General features: G+C 35.4%; 1 protein-coding gene across 2 annotated transcripts in view; it reads left to right on the top strand.

Moving 5' to 3' along the window:
- The window catches only part of LOC133195819 (mitochondrial carnitine/acylcarnitine carrier protein-like), a 243894-nt gene that overhangs the window by 68756 nt on the left and 153199 nt on the right, over positions 1-21939 (top strand). For both annotated transcript variants that reach the window (XM_061331772.1, XM_061331773.1), the window contains exon 4: positions 14121-14211. In XM_061331772.1, coding sequence (XP_061187756.1) covers positions 14121-14211 — 91 coding nt within the window. The remainder of the gene's footprint in view (positions 1-14120; positions 14212-21939) is intronic.

The following is a 21939-nucleotide window of genomic DNA, read 5'->3' on the forward strand; positions in this document are numbered from 1 at the left end:
CTTCTCAAGAACAGGAAAGCCATGATTGGTCATATTTACGTGGAAGCATCCTCAGATAATGTAGATTCAAGTTTGTTCAAATCATGACCCCCGGGGGTCGGACGGGGCCACAATGGGCGATCAAAGTTTTACTTAGGAATATAAAGGAAAAATCTTTAAAAAATCTTCTTGTCAAGAACAGCAAAGCCATGATTGGTCATATTTATATGGTAGCATCCTCAGATAGTGTAGATTCAAATTTGTTCAAATCATGACCCCCGGGGGTCGGGTGGGGCCACAATGGGCGATCAAAGTTTTACATAGGAATATATAGGAAAAATCTTTAAAAATCTTCTTCTCAAGAACACCAAAGCCATGATTGGTCATATTTATGTGGAAGCATCCTCAGGTAGTGTAGGTTCAAGTTTGTTCAAATCATGACCCCCGGGGGTCGGACGGGGCCACAATGGGCGATCAAAGTTTAACATAGGAATACATAGGTTAAATCTTTAAAAATCTTCTACTCAAGAACAGCAAAGCCATGATTGGTCATATTTATGTGGAAGCATCCTCAGATAATGTAGATTCAAATTTGTTCAATTCATGACCCCCCCCCCCCCCCCCCCCCCCCCCGAACCATTTTTTTTTTTAAACTTTTCAACCTTTCTAGACTGAACTGATTTCTGCTTTTTCCTAGCCATAGTGCTCAGGTGAGCGATGTGGCCCCCGAGCCTCTTGTTATTATTATTTTCTTTTTTTCTGCCATATGTAAATTAAAAAATACTAATTATTTTAACAGGTATTCAGATAATAACCTCATTCTATCATTGCTGAAAAAGTTCTTATTGTAAACTTAGAAGAAAAGGTTGAGAGAGCAGTATAATTAATCCCGTGGGTTTGATTATCTTGCTGGTTTGCAGAATATTTTAGAGGGTTATCTTTCTGTCACTTTAAGATTAATTAACACCTTTGTCTGCAACTTATATTTGTTTTGAAGTTAAGGTCAAGCCTGGGTGATATTTGCATTCACTGAAGGCTGGCATTTTAGAAAATGCATGCTTCATTCATTTTTAAATATACATTTAATTGAGTTACTATAGATATGATGTTTTTTACTGCCTTATGTATTTAAACAAGGATACTATTTACAGATTGTTGGATATTTAGCAGTTGCTGTTGCGTATTCTTTATATATTTTGAAATTTTTTGGAATCAACTAAAATTCTCATCCCCTATTCTGCACCCTTATATTTCTAACCCTCGGCGGGGCCCTTGCTGACTGGTCAGATTTCTAGTTCCTACTAGATTCTGTGCGACTTTTAAAAAAAATATGAGTTTGTCATTTATTTTTTCAAGGTAGCTTTCCTTAAAATATTTTATAGGACAGAAAAAATAATTCGTGATTGATTGGGCATAAACGAATTGCAGAAAAAGGCCCCCCTTTCATCTCTCAAACAAGTCCACGAAGTGTGGGAAAAAATTCTTCCTAAAACCTTTCTTGTGTACGTTTGTGCATCCTAACACCATAAATTATACCTTACTAGCTGTCAATTATCCAATTATCACTTAATTATTTTCTAACAGGTTTAATAGACAGAACAAATGAGCCCTTTTGTATACACAATAAGTACTGCGCTTGACCAGGATTGACACCTATGACGTCAGAGCAATGGTGCGTAACATCGGCGATCAAAATATGCATATTGAGAAATTCAAACTTTGAATCACTGAAACATCAAAAATATTAATTTTCTAGCAAAGATTTTTAAATATATGATTTTAATAGCATTTAAACTTTGTCATACCAAAAAATTTTGAGACGTGATAAAAACCCTTTAACATTTGAATAAATACAAGAAAAAAATCTTTGAAGTTTCTTCTCAAGAACAACAAAACTAAGATCAATCATATTGATATGAGAGCATTCTCAGTTAATGTAGATTCAAGTTTGTCCAAATTTTGACCCCTGGTTCTATTTGTGTCACATGTGGTGCAGTGCTCCAGATACTGTAAACCAACTTTTATTCGCGACGACTTTATTTCACGATTTACCGGGAATAAACTTGTTTGCGACGATTAATTTTCGTGATCAAGCCTTTTTTTATCTGTTGTTAATAGAAAGAGAGACTTTAAGGATCGGTTCGCGGCGAGAAATATTCGCGATGACGAGGCTCTTGCGAACCTCACGAAAATTTCTCGCACACGAATAAAAGTTGGTTTACAGTATGTGGAGTAAGGAGTTGATCCTTACATCGCAGGTTCGAATCCCACTGTGGGACATGGAGACTGGTCCTTCTGATGAGACCATATAAACTGAAGTCCCATGTCACAGTAAGTTTGGCACGAAAAAGATCCCTCACTGCGCAAAGGCCTTAGGAGCCAAGAACAGTTCTAAATATGAAGCTCTCCACAAGTAGTTGCCACTCAATATGAGTGAAAAATTCTTAAAGGGACTTTAAACAACAAACAAACATAAAAATCTATTGGATATTTGGTGATTTGAGATTTTCAAAGAGCTAGAGCCACAAATCATCGAAATGTGCCTTAACTCAAAGATTAATGAGGATTTCAATAAAGATGGTGTAGACTTTAAGCTTTTCAATACCTTTTTTCTTTTTTTAGATATCATACTTTTTCAAGAACAGATTTTACAGTATGGCATTGTTTTGATTAAAATTTGCATGAGGAAAATTTAATGTCATTACGTTACAACATAATGTCATAAAAAAAATTTCCATTGCAATTATATGAACACATTTTAAAAACTTAAAATTTGAATAGAGAAGAATAAAATCAGCATCATAATCAGTTTACCAATATATTTTGAAAAAAGATAGGTGTTGACTTCATATTGCAGTTTTTGCATTGTTAAGACAATGATCTCGATGATGAGGTGTGCCTACCGAACTTCCGAAATACAGTGTTTGTTAGCTGTTTGTGGCGTGATTGCATTACATTGATATTTTCCAACATATTTTCAAATTTATTGTGAGTAAAGTTTAATGAAAAAAAAATTAAAGCATTCAGAGGTCTACGAGAAAAATAAGGGTAAGGACGTTAAGACTATGCAGCTCAAACATGAAACTTATAACACGAAGTTTTCTATTCTCTATGTAAAATAGATTGAGAACTGTATTAAATACTTGTTTACATTGTGAATAAAATGATTATTATTTTACTTGCGTATTTTGTACATTTTTATGCATAAAAAACATGCTATATTGCTAAGTAGAGTAAGTCTTGTTATATAGATATTACTGCGCTTGTGATTAGGTCACGTAATGACCTATGACCTTCGAAAAACTTCATACAGGTATAAAGATATTTGCTCTCTGTATATTTTTATAATAAAGAGCTACAACAAATGTATATATTATATTTTGAAAAAAGATAGGTGTTGACTTCATATTGCAATTTATGCAATAACTGCGCACGGGTGTAAACTGATTACATTATATCCTTTAATTAGTACATGTAAGAATAATCTCTGTTCCCATGCAAGACTGGGTATCATTTAAAGAAGGAACATTCTACAGTATCTGCTCATCTTTGTACACATGAGCGCTGTAATAGTCCTAGTTATGTATTTAAGTACAGTCAAACCTCATTATCTCAAACTGCATAGGACCGAGAAAAAACTTCAACATATCCGAGGATTTGAGATATCGAGGATAAAATACTTTAAGAATAAGTGGTTGGGACTTCCAAATCACTTTGACATATCCAAGAGATATCGGTGTTCGAGATAACGAAGTTCAACTGTATCTAATGTACTATAGAGGTATGACTTACTGCTATATTCTATATTAATTTCTGATGTAATAAATTCTGGAAAGCTTTATCTGAACTGGATAGAAATATAAATGCAAACACATATTTTCAATAGAAAGTGACGTCCAGTGCGGAGATTGTCAAATCCGTTTCTTAACAAGAATCTGAGACTATTTAACATCTTATTCTAATTAAATTAAAATAGAGTTATCAGAGGAGAGTACTTTGTGAGTGTGAGGGACTTATTTCCAATTCATATGTGCGTTTTGACGAATTATATTAAACCAATTGAATGTATCGCTAATGTTCATTTAGTTTTCAACAAAAACTGAGTTGATTGAAATTTAATTATCATGTACTATTATTTATATACTGTAAATAAATGGTACCGTTCTTTTGTTGATTCATATAAACATTTAGAGTTTCATGTACAATAATTATCGATGTTAGACAACAAAATCATTCTTTACCCCCTCCCCTAATTACATGTATTTGAATTTAGTTTTTATCCCCCTATCAGATATATGGCCTTAAGAGCAGAATTATGTTTCTTTTTTGATTTAGTATTTAATATTTATTCCTTTTGGGGGATGCGTTTTCATTTTGAAACACATACATTAGAGAGTACTGCATAAGAAACAACGCCTTTATTTATTCTTTAATGTTATATTGTTCAACAGTTTAAGTATTTACATCAGTAAATGATTGTTGCCTTGTCTTCAATATGTGTTTCATGTGTTTATAAAAAATATTATCATTTAAAATCACACAATAAAAGGTGCACAGTCAGAAGAGTTAGAGCCCGGGAAAGGGGCAGGGTCAAATTATGTTATGTTTGGACCCCTTCCTCTACTTTTTTATTTGATTAAATAAACATTTTGATTGCTGCTCTTCTACTCCTGCTCCTCGATTTGAATTACCACCTTGCCACATTTTTTTTTTTTATAATTGAAGCAAAACCAGCTTAACTACAAATCTTAGTGAAGGGCATTTTCTACCCCCCCCCCCCCCCCACCAAATGTCCCATTTTTGCATTTATTGTAGTATTAAAATAGGTAGTGTATCATATGGATTGACAAACAAAGTATGTCCTGGACTATTCATATTTCAAAAGCTTTATTTTAATTCAATTTTGAAAATATATTTGAATTATCATGGTTCCTTTTTGGTTCCTGGTGGAACATAGGGCCTCGGCAACAGTATTTGAATTAAACAATGCAAATTACACAATATTCAATTTAAAAACTGCTCACAAAGTCATAAAGAAACAAAATTTATGGGGGACTATTTTTTGTAGAAAATTCTTCAAATCTACACATTTGTTACATTTAATATCTTGGAACTTTAACCCAAAATATTTTTACTTAGAGAATATTTTCTGTTGTTATATGCTACGAATATTAAATATAGATGCCAATGTATATTTTTAGAACAAATTTTACACATTCACTCAAGAGACTTTGCCATGAAATGAAAATATATATAAAGTCAACATACAATTTAGACAGTTTTTTGCCTGAAAATTGCATATTTTGACCAATTGTATCACAAAATTTACATCACTGACCACATCTTTTTCTTTCAATATTTTGAACTACATGGTACTTCCAACCGATTAGCGCTAAAGTCATAAAAAGCTTGATACAATATATTTTATTTGCCCCCAAATATGATACTTTTTTAGTGCAAAAAGGTCACAAAATAATTTACGTGCATAAATTTGCATGATTTGCTCAATGATACATATTATTCAAACTATTTTACGTAAAATAAGATTATATTTATTGCCATGATTAGATCCGATAAAATATAATAAAGATTAATTAAAAGTGATTAACCTAAGAGTTACAATTTAAGTGCAAAAAAGGTCAAGTTAATTGTTCAGTAAGAAGCACACTGGCCCACAATTTTCTTTGCAATTTTGAATCATGCTATATGAGTACTTGTCTAAAATATACTTCTCAAAAAATCCTTGATATAACTAATTTCACAAGTGACGTATATTTCCTTAATTGGATTACTTCGGTATTTTACCTCAAAATGCATTCAGATGTAATAGAATTTTGGACACATTTGACATTGGGTCAGACACTTTTCTATTGATATAAAATGATGCATTTTTATGTTTTTATTCGAACAATCTCAAACGAACATAAAATATTTACCAGCCTTATTCAAAATCATAACAACACTGATTATGTGTCAATGCTCCAAGACTTGTGCATTTCAATTACAAAGAAAGGAGAAAAAAAGAAAGAAAAATAAATTACTGTAAAGCCACCTGTATTGGACGCACTTTTTTTGTCAGAAAATTGTTCAAAAGTAGGGGTGCGCTTAAAACATAGGAACAAAATACAACCCCCTTTTTTTCAGGTCACTTTCTCAGTGCTGAGGACCATTTTCCCGATCCATTTGAATTGATTACTCTTTGTAACCAGTTACGTCAAAGTTTATTATTATTACTCTAATTTCAGAGAGTCATTTATGTCAACCCTACCTGTTGTAGTCATGTACATCTACCCTATCTGTTGAAAGAAAGATAATCGTTTCATAAATAAAATCATTATGAAAAATGAACTTTGTTTTTTTAGCTTACCTCGACGAAGTCGAGATGAGCTTATGCTATACCCCCGTCCTTGGCGTCAGCGTTAACGTCATTTCCGGTTAAAGTTTTAGAAGCAAGTCCATTCCCAAGTAACTATAAGCCCTACTTGGACCAAACTTGCATGGATGATGCATCTAGGGATGGACACTACCACATTTGCTTTGGATGCTGGATCTGACCTAGATTTTTCAGATGAGTGACCAGGTTAAAGTTTTTGGAGCAGGTCAATTCCCAAGTAACTATAAGCCCTACCTGGACCAAACTTGCATGGATGATGCATCTAGGGATGGACACTACCACACTTGCTTCGGATGCTGGATCTGACCTTGATTTTCCAGATGAGTGACCAGGTTAAAGTTTTTGGAGCAGGTCCATTCCCAAGTAATAAGACCTACCTAGACCAAACTTGCATGGATGATGCATCTAGGGATGGACACTACCACACTTGCTTCGGATGCTGAATCTGACTTAGATTTTCCAGATGAGTGAATTTTAGCCATATTTTAAACAAATTAGCATGGATGATGTATCTGAGGATGAACACTAAATACGGACTTGTTTCGGATTCTGAATCTGACCTACATTTTCCAGGCAAGTGACCAGGGTAATGTTTTTGGAATAGCTATATAATATTATGGCATGTTATGATTAAACTTGCATGGATGGTGCATCTAAGGATGAAAATTTCAAGACTTGCTTTGGATGTTGGAACTGACCAAAATTTTCTTGATTAGTAAACAGGTTAAAAGTTTTTTGAGCAGGTCTATTTCCAAGTAACTATAAGTCTTTCTTAAACCAAACTTGTATGGATATTGATCTTGGGATGAACACTAACTAGAAAAAATATAATGTGAGATTTACCTTACTTCTAGATAACCTTTATCGAGGTGAGCTTCGTAATCTTTGATTACCTATGTTTTTATTTCCACTGCGTATTCCGCCATTCTGAACTACCATCGCTTATATCATAACACAAACTGCATGTCGCTAATTAAGACATAGATATATTTATTTAATACCTACCGTTGCTTAAGACATAGATATATTAATACTTATAAATGAGTCAAATTTTATAATCTTTGTGATAGATTCTGAATTATCCATAATTTTATATCTTATTTTTATTTTTTAAAATCTCTGACATGCAGTTAGAGGTCAAATCGTTAGGGATTGTATTGTCACGTCATTGCTATATTTAACTTCTGTCTATTATCTTGTCACGTAGGATATGACCATTGTAAATTTAACAATTATCACCTCAACACCTGTAATGAAAGCAACACATTACTTTTTTTAAAAAGAACTTTATTAGCAACATTTTATTTCAGTCACAACAACATATGAAAACATATTTGTAAAATACAAACAAGCACATTCAAGAAAATATTCATAAGACATAAATATTAAACATAAATATTAAAATGGTCATTTAGCATGTCATCATGGTCACAGCACTGATTGTTCATTGCAATAGCTTTATAGTAATTCACTCGCGATGAATGTTCAAGTTAACATCCTCTTCCTCAAAATCATGGAATTCTTCCTCCTCGCTGTCACTATTAAACAGATTAGCGTACTCTTCCTCGGTCCATCGGAAGTCAATGTCAGCATAGTAGAGCTCATCCTCGTCCTGTTCTTTTTCTTCTTCACTCTATCTTCCCATAGAAGGTCATCTTCTGTACCGTCCATCGCATTTGAAATGCCACATTTCTTGAAGGCTTTCATGATAATCCCTCAAGGTAGTTCTGTCCATGCTTCCAGAATCCATTGGCAAATGGTACACAATTCGGGTTTTCTTCTAAGACTACTCATGGTATAGGTGTGTTGTTCTCCACTGACCATCCATTTATTCCATTTTCTTCGCAGACTGGCCTTTATCGGTTTATTAATGCTGATGTGTAGTGGTTGAAGGATGCTCGTCATGCCACCAGGGATGCTCGCTAATGTCGTTTTCTTTAAGTGTCCTCTTGGTCTTTTCTGTCTTATGGCACTGAAAAGCATCCAACCTAGAAGACTTTGGTTACTGGAGCCTGGCTGTTTCCCCCACAAGGTCTTCATCCAGTCTAGTCAGGTCTTCATCCATCCATCCTTTCTCGTGAGTCCTAACAATTACTTCTCGAGGGAAATTTTCTTTAGACATAGTCTTCCTCTTGAAGATAATGAAGGGCAGTAGTTTTCCCCCATCCGTAGTACACGCTAGCAGCACCGTGAAGCCGTTCTTTTCATTTCCTGTTGTTTTATGTTCACAGTCTTTGATCCTTTGGTGTTGATCGTCCTAGTGTATGGTATGTCGAATGTCTGCGGCATTTGGTCAGCATTTCCTATCTGGTCTAGGGTGAAGTCACGTCTCTTCTCCTGCATTATGATGAATCTCTGAAAATCTGTGACTTTGTCTTCGTAGTCCTCTGGCAACCTCTGTGCTATGTGGGTCTGCCGCCTTATGGATATAAAGTTGTGCCTTTTGAAGAATCTGTAGATCCGCCCCTGGGATATGCCGAATCCTTGTATCTTCCTGCTTTTGGCTATCATCTTTGCCTTTAACTTTAGTTCTGCCATGGAAACGCTGACTCCTTGCTGCCGAATGTCATTGACCCAGGTTAGTAATTCCTCTTCAAGAACTGGATGCTTTCTTTTCCTCGCTCTGCCATTTTCTTCTTTGGAAGCACCTGTAGTCTTTGTTTCTTCAGTCTCCATGCCTCTGACGCTGGATTCATTCACGTTGAACTCTCTTTCAGTGCCACGGTTACCATGTATCTCTGCATACTTGATGACTTTTAGTTTTTTTTATGCAGTGTAGCTTTGTCTCTCTTTACCCATCTTGTACTCTGTAAGTCTGTATGATGATTGATAACTGCATCAGTGCATCGTAAAATCGTCCCTTTTTATGTAAAATTTAGAGCAAGAAAAACTACTAATTTTTGTGCCCCCCCCCCCCCCCATCCCTGGGTTCATGCTTTGAACAAAATTGATTTTGTTTGTTTTTTGTGTTTGTTTGTTGTTATAATGTCCATCTCAAGAATTTTTCATTCATATGTAGACATCATCATTTGCCAGTGGAGGGCTCCAAATTAAGACCTATACTTGGCACTTAGGGTCATTGAGCAGTTGGGGATCTTTTTATGCCAGCTAGCACATCAAAATTGAATGTAGCTTTCACATAAGTATCATCTCCTCTAACCAAGTAGTTCCTAAAAAAAAAAATTGAAAGAATTTTTTCAAAATATTCTATGAAAAACTTTGATCACCTTTTGTAGTTACACCCTTCCCCCAATGGATATGATCTGAATAAAACTGAATCTACACTTCATAATGAAGCTTTCACATAAGTTTCAACTTTTCTGACACAGTGGTTCTTATGAAGATTTTTAAAAGATGGCACTAAATTTTCACTAATTCTTATCTACCGTATTTGGCTGAATATAATACACACTTTTTCCCTAGAAAATGTTTTTGTGAGAAATGGATGCGTATTTTGCACCACAATAGAATTTTGATAGTTTTTAGCTCACCTCAACGAAGTTGGGGGAGCTTATGTAATACCCTCAGTGTCGGTGTCCCAGGTTAAGGTTTTTGGAGCAGTTTTCTTTTCAAGTACTTCTATGGCCTATATTAGTCAGAGATGCATGGAGGATTCTACTAGTGTGTTTTATTGTACCAGTCAAGGTTTCAGATGCTGCAATTTCAGCTAAAGAATGACCAGGTTAATGTTTTTGGTAGCAGGTTAATGTTTTTGGAGCAGGTTAAAGTTTTTGGAGCAGGTTAAAGTTTTTGGAGCAGGTCTCATTTCCAAGTAACTATAAGCCCTATATTGACCAAACTTGCATGGGTGATACATCTAAGGATGTACACTACTGAACTTGCTTCGGATGCTGGATCTGACCTACATTTTCCGGATGAGTGACTAGGTTAAAGTTTTTGGAGCAGATGTCATTTCCAAGTAACTATAAACCCTATATTGACCAAACTTGCATGGATGATACATCTAAGGATTCACACTACTGGACTTGCTTCGGATGCTGGATCTGACCTACATTTTCCAGATGAGTAACCAGGTAAAAGTTTTTGGAGCAGATGTCATTTCCAAGTAACTATAAGGCCTATCTGAACCAAACTTGCATGGATGATGCATCAAGGGATGAACAATCTCAAAACTTGCTTCGGATGCTGGATTTCACTTACATTTTCTGGATGAGAGACTAGTGTTAAGTTTTCAGATAAGTCTATTCCCAAGTAACTGCAAGCCCTATCAGACCAAAATTGCATAAATGTTGCATCTAGGGATGCACACTCCTAGATTATTAGTTTAGTTGTGGGACTTTGCCTTACTTAAAGACAACATTCATTGAGATGAGCTCTGTAATCTCTGATTACCTATGTTTTTCTTTTAGGTGAAACACGGCTATCATACGGACATATCGTAGTATTACCTAGAGACATGGGCAATTTCTTGTTGTTTATCGCTGTATTTAAAACTTCGGAAAATTATTGTTGGAACGTAGCAGGGTTCGACACTAACTTTTATACCTAGTCCAGAACATTTGGTGGACCTTCCAATTTTTTGGTGGACTCGGGCCGCAGGTCCACCGTTAGTGTCAAACCCTGTGTAGGCTTGTTGAAATTGTTATATTTATTATCTGTTGATATTGATAATATGTTGTAAAATGATATTAAAAACAAGTTACAATTAATTTGAGCTGCATATTCATCATCTCCATGTAGGCTGCCATTGACGATGTTATTTATAGACGTTCACACATTCCTTTGCCACGTGCTTGCGTAATCATAGTAAACATGTACCTAATCAGACACTCGGTTGGAAAAAAAAATAATTGAGCAATTTTATAATGAAATCGACATTTAATTGGGGTTTCAAATAACACGGTGAAAATTCATTTCAACATAAACACCCCACTACACCACTGTATACTATATGTCCCAGTTGAAACCTATGTTGTGAACACATGCGCTTGTCACTTGATCTCAACACCCCTTCAGGCAAATAAATTGTCTACCAGCTCCTAAGCATTGTTTTTACAGTTAGAGCAATTATTATTTACTGCCCTTATTAATGGCTTTGATTGTTTTCTTTATTAAAATTCAGGGGTCGATTTTTAGCCGTTGTACATTACCTTTCGTATGAACTTGTGTTGATTATGACACAATAAACAGTTACACGCTTGTTAAATGTAATTTTACTTTAATTATCTTATATTTATCAGCCTCTTGTTAAATTAATTAAGAGTTTAAAAAGGAAATATGAAGTCTGTTAAAACTTAAGTGTTATAATTACTCGTGCTCGGTAGAAAATAAGATATCTGCAAAGATTACCTCAATGTATAAAGACATGATTTATACCGTGTTGATCTGTTCAAACTAAAATTCAACAGTATTTCATGTTTTGTTGAAATAAAAATATTTCTGCAAGGATAAAGACAACGTGTAATGTCACGATTGCCGTTAGCTAAAAATAAAATAAAATGCAATAATATTTCGTGCTTTCTTGATTAAAATCATTACCACATGAAGATTTAAACAGCAATGTTTAAGTGCAAGATTTATATATTTAGCCTGATATAAATTTAATGGGACGACATTTTGTGCTTTGATAAAATGAATAAAATTATATCGCGATTTTTAAAAACAACATTGCCAGTAGCTTAAAAAATGATTTATAATGTAAAATTTAATTATTTCTATGAATAATACCGCCATGCTTAAAATCAGGAGTACCCTAAGCTCAAAAAACAAGGTCGCATATGAAAAGTTACTGTGCTTAAATTCTCAATACATTATTTCCACAAAGATTTTAAATTAAAATTACCGCAATGTAAAAAAGACAACATTACTGATTGGTCAATTTTTTGACAGCATATAATACAAACGAACTGTGTTTTTTCCCAAATTTTCAAGCCAAAAAAGGGGCTGCGTATTTTACACCAATGCGTATTATATTCAGCCAAATACAGTACTTCCCTTGAAAGAGGGCATGGCCCTTCATTTGAACAAACTTGAATATCCTTTATCCACGGATGTTTTGTGGCAAGTTTGGTTGAAACTGACCCAGTAGTTCTTGAGAAGAAGCTAAAATTGTAAAAAGTTTACAGACGGAGGGACGGTGAGACAAAATATGATCAGAAAAGCTCACTTGAATTTCAAGGTCAGGTGATCTAAAAATGTCAACACCAACACTGATTATATCGGCACATGATTGTATATAAGAATAGAATATTAATATATCAAATCCTGCTCTTAAGATATCGTTTAATAATTCTGATTCAAAAAGTTTATAAGTTTTGGAAATTTATTTTTGACAAAGCACCAGGACCCAACTCTCATAGCTTAAGTGCACTGATCCTTTGGCATATAGCATCTGTGTGTGAAGGGGAGTAAAAATTGTGAAATTCATGACCACCCCCCCCCCCCCCCCCCCCCCCCCGGGCCTGAGCGTTGGGGCTAAATCCATCAAAATTAATGCAATCTTTAAAAATCTTATTTACTCCTGGACATCGAACAGGCAAACTGTTGGCCTGAATGTAATGAGCATTGAGCCCTTTACATAAATTGTGAAATTCTTGGCCCCAGGGTCAGGGGTTCTGGTGCTAGGGCAGGGCTCTGTTGAATATATACTGAAAATGCATTATTTCTTTAAAAAGCTTCTTCTCTGCTCTTGGATATTATACAAACAAAATATTTACATGTTATGATGATGAAAGGTGCCTCTTCTAAAATTGTGAATTTCATGGCCCCTTGGTCAGGGGATCCGGTGTTAGGGCAGGGCTCTGTTGAATATATAGTAAAATTGCATTATTTCTTTAAAAATCTTCTCTGATCCAGGGCAGACAAACTGAATGCATAGTTATGATGAGTAAGGGTGCCTCTTCTTCCTATATTGTGAATTTCCTGGCCCCTGGTCATGGGTTCTGGTTTTAAGGTGGGGCTTTAATGATTACATAGTAAAAAAGCAATCATTTTTTGACAATCTTCTCCCTCTCTCCTGGGTATTAAGGCGATGAAGTAAGAGTATAGTTATGATATGTAAGGTGCCTCTTTCAAAATTATGAAATTCATGGCCCCTGGGTCAGGGGTTCTGGTGTAAGGGGGTCTCTGTTGAATATATGGTGAAAATGCATTATTTCTTTTAAAAAATGTTTTTCTTTGATCCTGGGTATTTAGCAATCAAACTGAATGCATAGTTATGATGAGTAAAGGTGCCTCTTCTAAAATTATGAATTTCATGGCCCCTGAGTCAGGGGTTCTGGTAATAGGGTGGGGCTCTAATGATTACATAGTAAAAATGCAATAATTCTTTGAAAATCTGCTCCTTTTCTCCTGGGTATTAAGCCGATGAACTAAGAGTATAGTTATGATATGTAAGGGTGCCTCTTCCAAAAATGTGAATTTTATGGCCCCTGGGTCAGGGTTCTGGTGTAAGGGCAGGGCTCTAATGATTACATAGTGAAAATGTGTTAATTCTTTGATAATCCTCTGCTCTCTTTCTGGGTATTAAGTAAGCTTACTAAATGTAAAGTTATGATGAGTAAGTGTGCCTCTTTCGAAATTGTGAATTTCATGGCCTCTGGTTTTAAACATGAATCCAATTTAATTGTGGCAAAGTTGTTGCATGATACTCAGGTGACCTATAAGGCCTGTGGGCCTCTTGTTTTTTTATTTAGAGAAAAACAAAAACAAACAAACAAAACTTAGAAAAAGAAATGAGCCAAGTCAGATCCAAGCTAATTGAGTAATTTTTTTTTTTTTTTTTTAGATATCTACAGTTCTTTAATGCTGGAATGTTGGCAGGTGTTTTTACTACAGCTATTATGACTCCAGGAGAAAGAATTAAGTGTTTATTGCAGGTAGTTATAAGAGGGACATATATACTAACAGGATAGGCAACTTTCGCAAGTCTCACAATATTTCATAAGCTGTGGGATTTCATAAGTCAATTATAAAATAACATATCTCTTACTGCTATGAAATATTTCTAAACAAAACTTTTATTTATCTGTCAAAAAATAATTCAAGATTTGTTGTTAGTAATGTTTATACTCCTTATCTTAGTATGATTACATTGTATAAATCAACACATGCCCCAATCGGCCTTATTTCTGAGAATTTGACGAGTTTGGTGGTTGTTTGCTTTATATTTAAATTATTTTACAATGTATGCTTTAAAATGTAATAAAAATCCATTCCCATAAACAAAAAGAAGAGACTTTGTCCATATAAATGTATTGCATGCTTTATTTGTATTACTATTTCCTAAACAACATCACAAAATTTGATATACATGTACAGCAATCCAAATAGCTTGCTACAGGCCTTGCCAAGTGGAGGGGGAAGGGGGGGTGAAGCCTCCGAAAAAATCCAGCGTATTACAGATCTGTGCTACATGCAGTGAAGATTCTATCATTGGAAAGATTAGATGGTACAGTGTACCATCTAATCTTTCCAATGATAGAGTCTTCTGTATAAATCCAAAACAGATGTGTCAAGTCCCAGCCCTCATGGGTTATTGAAAATAGCCCAATTTTTTTTAAACAAACAATTTTTTCAGTTAAAGGACTTATCGCATGTTTCTAAATTATTTGAAATTAAAAGCGTAAAACGTTCCTTATGACCACAGTTTATAAATTTTGTGTTTTTACTGCTGATAAACCGCGGTAATTAACCAATTATTGACTCAGATGAAAACCCCTGAATTAAAAATCTAAGTTAATTAGATAGCGATCACGTGACCCTGTGACGTCAAAGGCGACAATGGCTGATCAGCTCTTCACGTAAATGTTACTAAAATATACGCGATACAACCTGGATTTTCTGCGTTATGGACGACCAAATCACTGATTTTATCGATATGAAATTTCATATCCAACCTTATATTTTAGAATTGTCAGCAAGAAATAATCTGAAAAATCCGTTAACATTGTAAAAATAGCAGCGACGATAGCGAGGGAGACGTGGCGAAGACGAAGAAACTCGCCATCACAACACAATTTGATTTGTCATTTTATCTCATGTATTAACTTATTTGATTCACAAATTTAATATTACATAACTTTGTTATTCTTCGTTTTTAACATAATATTAATTCATGCAAGTATGCTTTCATATGTTTTGTAAAGGATGGCGGTCTTGAAAAATAATTTTCCGATCACGAAACATTGCCGTAATCAGACCTACAGATTCTAAATGTTTGGAATAAAAAACGAAAATATCTCAAAATTCTTATACCTTAGGACTAGTTAATGTTTCTATAGTAATTGAAAATCACGGTAGGAATTAACTTTTTCAGCATTTTTCATAATTAAGCTGCATTTGTCGTTGATAACTTCGTAAATAGTGTGAAACTTCTCATCTCTCTATCACTGAATTGTCGCCTATGACGTCAGAGCAGTATTTCGCCGAAATCCGACTGAAATATGCATATTGCCGTATTTGAATTTCAACTCTCAATATCTCTTAAAATATGCTTTCAACAACGTTTATTGTATTCAGAATTTTAATAAACAAGGTTGTAGATAATATTTTTCATAAAATTAAGATTTTTGAAAAATCATGCGATAAGTCCTTTAAAGAAGTCAGATCGCTAACAAAGGCTTAACCTGTGTCACCTTTCAGAGTAACCAATGAACTCGTCCAAGCAGTCGTTGCAAAACTTACCTGAGATTCCTATGCAAACAAAAGCGCGAAATCTCTGTATGGAAAATGTTGCAGATGTGGAGCATCATTCATTATTCCTTCATCATAGAATATAATCTGACATTAAACAATATCTTTTAATATACAGACATTTTCAAGATATGCTTCATTTTTAGGTCACCTGAGTCACTCAGGGGACTTACTGCTATCTGTTTTCATCTGTTGTCATTCATCGTCCATCAGTCATAAACTTTTGAACATTTTCAGCTTCTTCTCTGGAACCACTGAACTAATTTCAACCAATTTTGGTGAAGGTAAACAAAATTGTGAAATTCATGGCCCCTGCCCCCCAGGGGCCTTAGGGGCGGGGCTAAAACCATCATAATTAATGCAATCTTTAAAAATCTTCTTCTTTACTCCTGAACATCAAGAAGTCATACTGTTGCCATGAATGTAATAAGCTTTGAACCTCTACTGAAATTATGAAATTCATGGCACCAGGGTCAGGGTTCTGGTGCTAGGGTGGGGCTCTGTTGAATATATAGTGAAAATGAATCAATTCTTTAAAAATCTTCTCCTCTGCTCCTGGGTATTAATCAAACAATCTGAATGCTTTGCTTTGATGAGGAAAAATGCCTCTTCCAAAATTGTGAATTTCATGGCCCCTTGGTCAGGGGTTCTGCTGTTAGGGCAGGGCTCTAATTATATATAGTGAAAATGCATTAATTCTTTGAAAATCTTCTTCTCTGCTCGTGGGTATGAAACAAACTAACTAAGTAAATAGTTATGATGAGCAAGAGTGCCTCTTCCAAAATTGTGAATTTCATGGCCCCTTGGTCAGGGGTTCTGCTGCTAGGGCAGGGCTCTAATAATTATATAGTGAAAATGCATCAATTCTTTGAAAATCTTCTCCTCTGCTCCTGAGTATTAAGCATAAGTGCATAGCTTTGATGAGGAAGGGTTTCTCTTCTTAAATTGTGAAAGATGTGACCCCAGGGTGAGGGATTTTGGGGGGCTCTATTGATTATATAGTGGAAATGCATCAATTTTATGAAAATCTTATTCTCTGCTCCTGAGTATTAAGCAAACAAACTCAATGCAATAAAATAAATGTAAATGTATAAATATTAATAAATATGCCTCCTCTCTGCTCCTGGGTATCTAGGAGGCAATCAGAGTTCAAAATTGTATTATTAAGTGAAGCAAATGAGAGTTACTCCCCTTTGCTTAATTGTATTAATTAAGAAACCCTTGTATATAATTTAATTAATAGGTTATATACAAGAAAGAATGTTTTATATATATGTAGAAACAAAATAAAAATGAATGAATGGTTTAAATCAGAAAAGCATGCTCAAAGTTGGAATCTTGTCTGTAAAGCAATATAGAAGATTGACATAAAGATAATTCATGTAGCAAAAAATCCATATGTTAAGAGTATGAGTATACTGTAGTGTACTGATTAATGATTGATTATCAGGGAAAGTTTTACAAACCATAGACTAGTTTGTGAAGTCCTGCTCTAAGTTGTTTTATGCCTCATCAGTGACCAAAAGTCACAGAGAGCCAGGCTGACTAGGGGACATATCATAGTTTTTGACAATTGGCAAATTGCCACGTTGTATAGCCAAGTTGTGAGTGCTGGAAACCAGCATTACCAATTTGTTTGTATTCCCAAGAGGCAGGTGTTGGTATCAAGTGTTACCAAGTGGCAAGCAACTAAGTTGTTTGTGTAGCCAAGAGGCATCACCTCAAGTAAATGTATAGGCATTTTCTCTTTGCGTACTTAATTGTAGCACTAGGCAAGTGACAGAAACATATCTGTATATATTAAATACCTTACACACTAGGTAAGTGTCCATTGTATTTGTATATTTTGCATTCAGTATTATCCTTGTAAGTATCCTTGTAAGTATGATCCCAAGGAGATTGCTCAGGTCTCTCATGTTACAATAAACAAGTGTATTTTTACCAGATTTTTAGCTCACCTCAACGAAGTTGGGGGGAGTTTATGTAAAACCCTTGGCATCAATGTCAGTGTCCCAGGTTAAATTTGTTGGAGCAGATTTCTTTTCAAGTACTTCTAGTCCCTATATCAATCAGAGATGCATAGAGGATGCTTCTAGTATGTTTCACTGTACCAGTCAAGGTTTCAGATGCTACAATTTCAGTTAAAGAATGACAAGGTTAAGGCAGGTTAAAATTTTTGGAGCAGGTCTCTTTTCCAAGTAACTATAAGCCCTATATTGACCAAACTTGCATGGATGTTACAGCTAAGGATGCACCTACCAGGCTTGCTTCGGACCCTGGATCTGATGTACATTTTCCAGCTGAGTGATAGGGTTAAATTTTTGGAGCAGGTCTCATTTCCAAGAAACTATGAGCCCTATATTGACCAAAATTGCATGGTGATTGATTGATTGTTGTTTAACGTCCCTCTTGAAAATTTTCACTCATATGAAGATGCCACCACTTGCCAGTGGAGGGCTACAAATTTTGACCTATACTCGACACTCAGGGCTATTGAGCAGTGAGGGATCGTTTTCGTGCCAGCACCTACTGCCACATGGGACCTCGGTTTAATACGGTTTCATCCGAAGGACCGGTCTCCATGTCCCGCAGTGGGAATTGAACCCGCAACGTAAGGATCAACTCCTTACTCAGCGACTCTAGAGCAGACGCTCTAACCACTGCAACATGTGGGTGACAAAAAAAAAAATTGCATTCATGTTACATCTAAGGATGCACACTACCAGGCTTGCTTCGGATGCTGAATATGACCTACATTTTCTGGATGAGTGATTGGGTTAAAGTTTTTGGAGCAGATCTCATTTCCAATTAACTATAAGCCCTATATTGACCAAACTTGCATCGATGATACATCTAAAGATGCACACTACTGTACTTGCTTCAAATGCTGGATCTGACCTACATTTTCTGGATAAGTGACCAGGTTAAAGTTTTTGGAGCAGGTCAATTACCAAGAAACTATTAGGGCTATCTAAACCAAAGTTGCATGGATGAGACATCATGGGATGAACACTCTCAAACTTTCAAATCTATGGATGGACACTACCACACTTGCTTTGGATGCTGGATCTGACCTTGATTTTCCAGATTAGTGACCAGGTTAAAGTTTTTGGAGCAGGTCCGTTCCCAAGTAATTATAAGCCCTACCTGAACCAAACTTGCATGGATGATGCATCTAGGGACGGACACTACCACACTTGCTTCGGATGCTGGATCTGACCTAGATTTTCTAGATGAGTGACCAGGTTAAAGGAGCAGGTCCATTCCCAAATAACTATTAGCTCTACCTGGACCAAACTTGCATGGGTGATGCATCTAGGGATGTACACTAACCAACCTGTTTGGATGCTTGATCTGAGCTATATTTTCCACATGATTGAATTTTAGCCATATTTTAACCAAATGATGTTTCTAGGGATGGATACTTCCAGACTTGCTTTCGTTTCTGAATTTGACCTAATTTTCCAGATGAGTAACCAGGGTAATTTTCTCTTTTGGAGAGCTTATTATTATGGACTGTTATGATTAAACTTGAATAGATGGTGCATCTAAGGATGAAAACTTCCAGACCTGCTTTGGATGTTGTAACTGAGCAAAATTTTCTTGATAAGTACAAGGTTAAAAGTTTTTTTGAGCAGGTCTTTTTCCAAGTTACTATAAGTCCTACACCAAACTTGCTTGGATATCAATCTTGGGATGAACACTAACTAGAAAAAAAAATATGATGTGAAATTTGGCTTACTTAAAGATAACATTCGTCGAGGTGAGCTTCATAATCTTTGATTACCTATGTTTGTGTTATTAAACTGAGTTAATCGATTACCTAGCATTGTTTTAGATAACTCAAGTCCCTCTAGGGCTTGAGTAAAACAAATAAATAAATACCAATATTCATTATTTTTATGCTCCAACAAGTATATGGCTGGGGCATATAGTTTTAGTCATATTCATCTTCCATCCTTCTGTCCTTCCACCACACTTTGTGTTTTGCTCAGTTTCAAAGAATTTTCAGCAAATCTTATATGCTGATACATACTAATGAGAACTATTTAACTTCATTAACATTTATTGACCTTAACCTTTTCTTTGACCTTGATCTCACTTTATTAAGTAAGTGATTATCTCAATTTCAAAGAAAAAGATCATAAAACCTTAATGCTTATGCATTATACTACATCTACTAATGATAACAATAATACTTAGTAGTAACCAGATTAAGTGCAAGCACTAGTCTTAATCGGGGCCTTCTTTATAACACATATACAATGTATGTATACAATATAAACACAAATCATGATATGAGACAGTTAAATATCAACAGTAAAATACAACAGAATAAATAAAACATCATAATTTCATTAAAGATGTAGAAAGGAAAAACAAAATGTAACATATTTTCATGCAGAACCAGTATATTTCCTTAGTAAAAATTTTTCAACATTACTTTTTAAAATTGCAAGGGATTGGGATCTCTTAATAGGCCATTCAAGATAATACATGTAACCCATTAACCCCTGAATATTGTAAAGAATTTAAATTTTTTTTTTAAATTTTGGTAAATGAAGTTCTGAATTTGTCTCTGAGCAAATTGTGTATGATTCAGAAGTTTGAAATTCAAAACAATCATGCATATAATCAGGGGTCATACCCTGAAATGTTTTGAACATTAGAATGTTTTTTTGTAAATATAGTAGTTCATAAACTGTAAACCAGCCTAACAGGTTAAATAAGGGTATTGAAGGTGCATCATATTTTCTTTTAAAATAATGCTAGCTGCTTGTATTTGAAGTCTCTAGATTCTATTCATGTGCATTTGCGGAGAGTTACCCCAAATGGATAGACAATATAAAATTGATGGTAAAATAAAAGCATTATAAAATAGCTTTCTAGTATGCAATGAAAGGAATTTTTTTATATTAGCTCACCTCGACGAAGTCAAGATGAGCTTATGCTGTACCCCCGGCGTCTGTGTCGGCGTTGGCTTTAGTGTCGGCGTCCCGGTTAAAATTTTAGGGAGCAAGTCCATTCCCAAGTAACTATAAGCCTTACCTGGACCAAACTTGCATGGATGAAGCATCTAGGGATGGACACTACCGCTTCGGATGCTGGATATGACCTAGATTTTCCAGATGAGTGACCAGGTTAAAGTTTTTGGAGCAGGTTCATACCCAAGTAACTATTAGCCCTAACTGGACCAAACTTGCATGGTTGATTACATCTAGGGATGGACACTACCACACTTGCTTTGGATGCTGAATCTAACATAGATTTTCCAGTTGAGTGACCAGGTTAAAGTTTTTGGAGCAGGTCCATCGCCAAGTAACAATAAGCCCTACCTTGACCAAACTTGCATGGATGATGCATCTAGGGATGGACACTACCACACTTGCTACAGATGCTGGATCTGACCTAGATTTTTCAGATGAGTGACCAGGTTAAAGTATTTGGAGCAGGTCCATTCCCAAGTAACTATTAGCTCTACCATGAACAAACTTGCATGGATGATGCATCTAGGGATGGACACTACCACACTTGCTTCGGATGCTGGATCTGACCTAGATTTTCCAGTTGAGTGACCAGGTTAAAGTTTTTGGAGCAGGTCCATCGCCAAGTAACAATAAGCACTACCTTGACCAAACTTGCATGGATGATGCATCCATTGATGGACACTACCACACTTGCTTCGGATGCTGGATCTGACTTAGATTTTCCAGTTGAGTGACCAGGTTAAAGTTTTTGGAGCAGGTCCATCGCCAAGTAACAATAAGCCCTACCTTGACCAAACTTGCATGGATGATGCATCTAGGGATGGACACTACCACACTTGCTACAGATGCTGGATCTGACCTAGATTTTTCAGATGAGTGACCAGGTTAAAGTATTTGGAGCAGGTCCATTCCCAAGTAACTATT

This window comes from Saccostrea echinata, unplaced genomic scaffold, assembly GCF_033153115.1.
Source record: "Saccostrea echinata isolate AGI-Se365-2 ecotype Australia unplaced genomic scaffold, CSIRO_AGI_Sech_v1 ptg000029l, whole genome shotgun sequence".
In the NCBI taxonomy this organism is placed as follows: domain Eukaryota; kingdom Metazoa; phylum Mollusca; class Bivalvia; order Ostreida; family Ostreidae; genus Saccostrea; species Saccostrea echinata.